At 39.8% G+C, this 7,380-nt stretch overlaps 1 protein-coding gene across 1 annotated transcript; it reads left to right on the top strand.

The window, feature by feature from the left end:
- On the top strand, window positions 1–7,255 carry LOC144656403 (cholinesterase-like). Its single transcript, XM_078516626.1, has 5 exons — window positions 1–434; window positions 2,943–3,193; window positions 4,226–4,942; window positions 5,596–5,822; window positions 6,350–7,255. Exons 1-5 carry the CDS (start codon window positions 104–106, stop codon window positions 6,567–6,569), a joined length of 1,746 nt encoding a protein of 581 aa, XP_078372752.1. The 5' UTR covers window positions 1–103; the 3' UTR covers window positions 6,570–7,255.
- The last annotated feature ends 125 nt before the right edge of the window (window positions 7,256–7,380 follow it).

Raw genomic sequence — 7,380 nt, 5'->3', positions numbered from 1 at the left:
ATCCTTATAAAAATAGCCCCAGGCTTCACTATTAGCGCGGTCGCTTTGGCAAACACTTTAGAACAGCGAAACAGCACCGAGCAAAAGCAAACCACCCTTCGACATGAAGTTACCTTCCTTTTTGTGTATAAGCGTGGCCTGTGCTGTCCTTTATGCATGTATTAATTTAACCCGAGCTGAACTAGACGAAAACCAACGTTCTCCCGTCATACAGATCGAGTCTGGTGAAGTCGTTGGCAAGATTGAGACTCTTCCACACGGCAAAGCAGTGCACGAGTATCTTGGTATTCCGTATGCTGCACCTCCGGTCGGAGAATTGAGGTTTGCAGCTCCAAAGCCCGTCAAGCCTTGGTCTGGAATAAAACACGCTACAGTGTATGGAGCCTCGTGTCCGCAGAATCCAATGCCTTTTCCTGGGATAGATGTTCAGTCAGGTAAGCACATGACAACGTAATAATTTTTACCCTGCCACCTGGGGGTTAAAATTCAAATTCGGGGCCTTGATATATCTAGAGTGCAACACGATATACAGAGGGATTTTAAAATAGGTTATAAAGTATTTTTATGCTAAACTTGGGCCTTTTATGGGTATAAAGGAAACTTTGTTTTCCCAAATTTTGGTATTTGTCACGATTTTGAGGGGAAATTTTGAGTATACTGATCTATACTGGGTATATTGGTATACAGTACTTACACTCCCCCGGCCCCCTCTTTCAAACCCTGCTTCGAATCGATCTATTCGCCCTCTTCGAATTGACGTAATAATATTAAAAAAAATACGTCAATTTACTCTTCCTACACAGAGTAAACAACGGAGAAACGACAAACGCTTGAGCAACATATCAAAACAAAATAATGAAAAATACAATGTGGGGAGATAAAAGTGCCAAATATGATATGGTAAATATTGTGCGTGGCATGTAATAACAAAGAGGTTCATCATGTCTATTTATACTATGTGTTTCTTGTCACGTTTGTAAATCTGCAAATATTTCAAAGAAAAATACTGAAATATATAAATATTAGGTTTGCAGGCATTAGTACTATTTCATTTGCAAAAATCGATATATGTCCCTAGTTGGTTTTTACAGTTAAATTAGATTCTGAGTAAAAATGCTTTTTCAGCTGACCTAGCTTAGAAATCAAATTTATACGCAGTGATGAAGTATTAAAAGCCAATATTTCATCAAATGCTGCATTGACATACCACAGCACTAATTGTTTTCGTTGAGAAAGTGTTCCTTTCATTCTAGTTTGGTGTGTTTTTATCATTCGTATTCCTTTATTATTTTATTTGAAATAATGTATTCTTGGTTAAGATATAAAAGACAGGCAAAAGCGTTTTGTTTACAATATGCGTGTAGCGTGACGAAGATTGAAGAAACAAGTTTACTTTTATTAAACTTTTTTTGTCAACTTTTCTTCGTCGTTTCCCGCTAAAAAGTTCACTGTCGTAATTGTTGTTTTATCATCTCAGGGTCTAACTACTACCAGCAGAAACTGGGTAAAAACAGAACTGAACTTTTCAAGGAGTACTGTCACGCAAACTTGAGACTCTTCTGTAAAAGACCCCTTCCCCACTGCTACCGTTACTAATAAGCTCCCCAACCCCTCCATCTTCTCTAGAAAATAAGCCAAGGCACTTTTTAACTGAAAGCAAAATTAGATGGAGGCAGTTATAAGTACATGTACTAAGTTGTAGATATCTTCCCACCGAAATTACATCTTATTGTTTAAATTGACTATGCCACGGGGATTTCGCATTTTTTTTTTGGTCCAAACTGTTCTTAAATAAGTGGTAGGCAAATTTAACCATGAAAATAAAAACATCGTTTTTTTTTTAAGCGGGGGGGGGGAAAAAAAAAAAAAAATGGAAAAATTTTAAAAAAAAAAAAAAAAAAAGACCAGATTGTTTAAAGTTTCTTACGACACATATACAAATTTGGGCTGTACAAAAATATGTTAAAATCCGTGACATAGTCCCTTTAATGCGCATATTGTAGAGGTGAAGCTGATCTCTCCCCCACCCCCCTCCGCCAAATGGCCGGGCCTCGCCATTATTAACAAGGAGAAGGACTAGTATCCTGTGCTATACTCATACCTCTGAAACAGTCCCTGATGGGAGAATGTGACGTATTTTCAGAGACATCTTGCCAGCGATTATGTTATCAGAGAAACGTTGTGTGGCTACTACTGTGCTGTTAATGTGTTGTTAAGTTTCTGCATGCAATGGCAGGCTTGCTTGAATTTGGATAATAAAGTATTAGAAGTTAGCCGTTCCAATGCAAATAATGAACGTTTGGGAATAAAGAAAAAGTTAGGTAAAAATATAAGACTGGCCTTCGCGGTTGTACAGAAATAAGTCAAATAAAGCAGCTGGATTAAAAGGAAATCCAAGGTAACGTTTCTGGATTCAATTTCTTCTGGTTGCCCCAGGAACATGATTCAATTTCATGATATCTATCGTGCATGGCGTAGTTTTTTTTTCTTCTGACTAAACTGGAAAAATGAAAACACCTTGTAGTGCCATTTTGTTTGTTAAGCTTTACACAGCTCATGTTTGTTATCATTGCAAAAGCAACCTCAGTGCTACATCTTTATTTCTCAAACTCAATATTAATTCATCAAGTGAAAACAAAAAAAAAAATCACAACCGTGAAGGAGGTTTGGATACCCGGTCTTAGTTAGCATAGATATTTACGATTGTACTTTTCCGTTTACTCCTAAGAAGATTCAGAAGATATATCAAACATTCGAAAAAGTATTTCATCCGCTATCCAAACATCTCGAATTTCATCACAAATACTCCGCTGAGCGTCGTATTTTTAACTCTCTTCTCGGTGTTTGGATATCCCGATGAAAATCTGCCTCTCGTGTTTGATATATTTCGTGAAAAACGAAAAACATGCAACGGAAGAAATTCATTTCTTTTGTTTTTGTAGGGGATATCAGTGAGGATTGTCTTTCTCTCAATGTGTTTGTCCCATCTGTTAAATCCGATGACAAGCTGGCAGTGATGGTGTTTATTCATGGCGGTGGATTCACTTTGGGCAGTTCTATAGCTTATCCTGGTGGGGTGTTGGCGGCCTTCAATGACGTCATCGTTGTTACAATCAACTATCGTCTGGGGGTACTTGGCTTCTTAAATATTCCTGACACTGATTATAAAGGAAATTATGGGATGTTGGATCAGGTACGTTGCTGCAGACTGTAACGATAAAGTAATCTATTTACCAGACGAAAGAAAATCGACAACTAAAGGAACTATGCCACGGCATTTGAAGTCATGATTTTTCTGATTGCTTTTAAATCGAAGGAATCCTCAAGATAACAGTTTTCCAAAATAGAAAAAGACCAACGGAGAGACAAAACTCCAAAAATAAGCAAGGATGGTTTCAACTGACGAAGATTAAGACGAATTATGAGCAACAAACTTGAAAAAATATGCCAATTTTTTCAAGTTGAGTTGTCTGTGACGTAGCCCCTTTAAGTAGAAGGGATAATCAATGAGTAAAGAGCTGATTAGGCATGGATTATCACCAACAATGAGCTACGCGAAGTATTTCCGAACTCAAGTGCCCCACCATTAACCTCTGGCCAAACGGTAGCGGTAACGCAAGTGGACGCAAGTAGTCGCAAGTTGAACTTGCGCACAGACTTGCGTTGGCTTGCGAAACGACTCGCAAGATTACTCGTAAGTGCGCGCAAGTTGTCAAAAAAGCCGCTTGAGTGCTATTGCGCGCGCTGCAATTCAGTACTTGAAGTAAACAGCAAGACTTGCGTTGACTTGGGCGTTGGGTGGCCAAACGGTGAAAAACGTGCGTTGACTTGCGTGCATATTTGATCTCGAACAACGTGAACGCAAATCATCGCAAGTCAACCCAAGTGCATGCAAGTGCATGCAAGTCCTGACTTAACGGAACTGAAAATAAACAGACGCAAGTGGTTGCAAGTTGAAAACTTTCGTTAATTGGCGTATCCGTTTGGCCAGGCCTTCAATGCGGTCTAGCCAAAGGACAAATACATTTTCTTTGTATGCTATCGCTCTCTGCTCGCCAACATTTTGAACATTGTTTTTGAGCAAATTATCAATAATTTCAACGACTATTCATTTATGTTATTGTTTACTTATGAACTACTTATCGATTACCCGATCATCAATTGCAAAGAATTGAAGTAATTAACCGAATGATAAATTTGAATTGTTTGACCATTTCTTATGCAGGTGCTAGCATTCAAGTGGGTTCAAGACAACATTGCAAGCTTTGGCGGCGATCCCAGCAGAGTGACCATATTTGGTGAAAGCGCAGGAGGAATGAGCGTTTCTCTTCATTTGATCTCGCCATTGTCCAAAGGTTTGTTTCACAGAGCCATCATGCAGAGCGGTACATCCTCGACCCCTTTCTTCGGTGGAAAAGTTACTAACACCGAGCAGTTAGAACTGTTTGCCAAGCTTACAAACTGTAGTTTGGGACCAGATCATGTAGAATGCGTCCGTGGAAAGACTGCCGAGGAGATTCTGACGGTACAACGCAAGTTGACGTATCCTAACTACGGAGGCTCACAAGATATAGTGGCGCCCACTGTAGATGGCAACTTTTTACCAGACCTTCCAGAAACCCTGTTCAAATCAGGTCAGTTCCACCGTGATGTTGATGTTATTACTGGTTTTAACTCCAACGAAGGTGCCATGTTCGCATTAGTTATGCTTGACCTTCTCAAAGACGGCATGGAACCAAAAATGTTGGAGTCTTTCCTAAAAAGTGGCGGTTTGACGTATGCTCGAGAGAAAAGCAAGGTTCTCGAAGAAACGATTTTTCTTGAGTACACGAACCATGCAGACCCTAACGACAAGATCGCCGTTCGCCAGTCGTTTATGGACATTGCTAGTCATGCAGATTTTGTTGCACCCGCCTTGCTCGAGGCCAAAGCTTTGGCAACGGTAAGAATTTAGTTGACATTAATAAAGATGTCTTTTTAAGAAAGTGCTTTGCTTGCACGGGTTTTTATTCACTCGTTGCAAAACTTCGGAAAACGAACGAGTGAGCGCAACGAACCATTGAATTTTCCCGAAGTTTTGCAACGAGTTGATAAAAACCCATACAAAGCACATTCTTTGCTATGTGTATATAACGATAATTAATCCATTATAAAAATCCGTACGGAATTTCTGAGGTTAACCTTTCGAATATTAAAGGGGAATATTAAGGTGCGATGAAGCCTATAAGGTGAATATTATATTAAGGTGCATGCGATGAAGCCTGCACGTCGGTTTTTTTTTTTACATAAGATCGCTTTCTTAGCGAAATTGCTGAATACCTCTTACCTGTAAACACCTACCTATCCAGACTGGTTTCCAGGGTCTCTCTCTGTGTCAGTATTCTATGATTTCACTGGTCCCTTTGCGATTTTTGCGTACATTTGGTCTAGGGACACGAGGCTAGTCCTTCGTGTTTATGGACAATTTTACTACTGTGGCCCGGTAATCTATTGACTCGAGATCCAGTAGCACACGCACTGCTACATCGAAAAGAGAGCAGTCGTTTAATACTATGTAATAATCACAAGTTCGCTTTTTCTTTGATATTTTAACAGGGAGAACGAGCACCCTACGTTTATGTGTTCGATCACAGACCGGTACATACACTTGTGCCTGACTGGATGGGCGTGGTGCATGATATGGAAAACGGATTTGTGTTTGGTTCACCTTTCAAGAATATATCTGACTCATTCCTTAATATGATGGTAAAAAAGTACTCAGAGATAGAAAAGGGGCTGAGTTTACATATCATGAAACTGTGGACGGACTTTGCCAAATACGGGTAAGAACGTGATTGGAGTTTGTGACAATACTAAGCGTTTATATATTTAGGTAATGTGAGAAGTCGCGACCCTCGAACCTAGCCATAGTCCTAGTAAAATATTTTTTGGGAAGGACACTGTAATGACGGTTATCTGTAATGGCCCACTGCAAATCTGGGGTAGTGGACTCATAACCCTTCTTTTGGCTGAAAAATATAACGTCCAAGGGCAAACAGTGCCTACAGTGCATTCTTCTGCAGGTGAACTACTTTGTAACTTGCAGGTAGAAGCAAAGTAGCAAAGTAGAAATTAGGCCTAAGAACCATCTGGTACGTTGTTAATTTGCAGGGTCTATGTGGACTGTTCTGACAACTGGGGACGTTTCGCCGTTATACCTGTTGCCTTAAGGCACCCAAAAATTTGACAATTTGACAAACTTTACCTCACGGACAAGTCGGCCAAAGAACTACGGTGCTAAGCTTATTGTATATTAATTCAAGAGAACCATTCGGCATTTAAACACCTTTTTATTGATTCCGTCTGTCAGGTCTCCAAATCCACCCGATTCTGGTCCTTCTCCAGTCACGTGGCCCAAGTTTACAGAACAGGAGCAGGAATATCTCGTCCTCGATGTGCAACCGAGGGTGGAGAGTAGATACCAAGCAGAGAAGGTGGCATTCTGGAATGAAGTTGTCCCTAAAGTACTAGAGTTGGAGAAAACGGAGAAAAAGAAGAAACAAGAGAAGACACCAAAGGATGAGCTATAAACGTATTTTAAAACAAAACTTTACAGCTTTGTACGCAGAACTTTAGCTTTCATTATTGCTGTGATTGTTTCAGTAGAACAAGTGCTCATGAGTGACGTATAGAAGTAACTTAGCAAAGCAATAATATTTGTTACTGTTGTATCACTTGCAGACCTTGTACGCGTCAGGATTTGAAATTAAGCTTTACAATTTTGTACGCAGAGCCTTGGGCTATTCATTGAGTCTTTATTATTGTTTCAGTAGGACAAGTGAGAGACGTAGAAGTGCGTTCATAGCAAGGCAATGAATTTCGTTACTGTCCTATCACGTGGAGACCTTGTACACGTCAGCAAATTAAATAAACCATGAAACAAAATTTTAAAGTTTTTTACGCAGAGCCTTGGGCTGTTCCTTTTTGCTGTGATTGTTTCAGCAGGACAAGTAAGTGACGCAGGAGTACGTTCATAGCAAGACTGTTACAAAAAATTGTGTTACTTCCGAAACTGAGCGTGACATTGTTTGTGACATTGTCCATGTGACGTATTTTCCCACGAGGATGTTTATTTTTAGACTTTCGCTTAGGCCACGTGATAGAGACTTTCCGAGAAGAACTTCAGACGAGAAGTGTTTTGAGTTGATTGTCGAAGGGTGCGACATGTTAAGCTGGAATTGAGTAAAATTGTTGTGTTACCGAGAATCCTGCGTTCAGTCTGGCGAGAAACGTTTACTTCACCAAACCGAATCCATTCGTAACAAAGACAATGATTTTTGTTACTGTGGTATCACATGAAGACATTGTACACATCAGGAAATGAAATAAAGCTTAACAGTT

The sequence above is a fragment of the Oculina patagonica genome, chromosome 6, assembly GCF_052425735.1.
Source record: "Oculina patagonica isolate OP01 chromosome 6, crgOcupat, whole genome shotgun sequence".
Lineage (NCBI taxonomy): Eukaryota > Metazoa > Cnidaria > Anthozoa > Scleractinia > Oculinidae > Oculina > Oculina patagonica.
Note: the sequence above shows the minus strand (reverse complement) of the source record. Positions and strands in the feature narration are given on the sequence as shown.

Coding starts and splice junctions, on each gene's coding strand:
- LOC144656403 (XM_078516626.1), top strand. CDS start 104: ATGAAGTTACCTTCCTTTTTGTGTATAAGCGTGGCCTGTGCTGTCCTT. Junction 3,194..4,225: donor ATTATGGGATGTTGGATCAG/GTACGTTGCTGC, acceptor TTTCTTATGCAG/GTGCTAGCATTCAAGTGGGT. Junction 4,943..5,595: donor AGGCCAAAGCTTTGGCAACG/GTAAGAATTTAG, acceptor ATATTTTAACAG/GGAGAACGAGCACCCTACGT.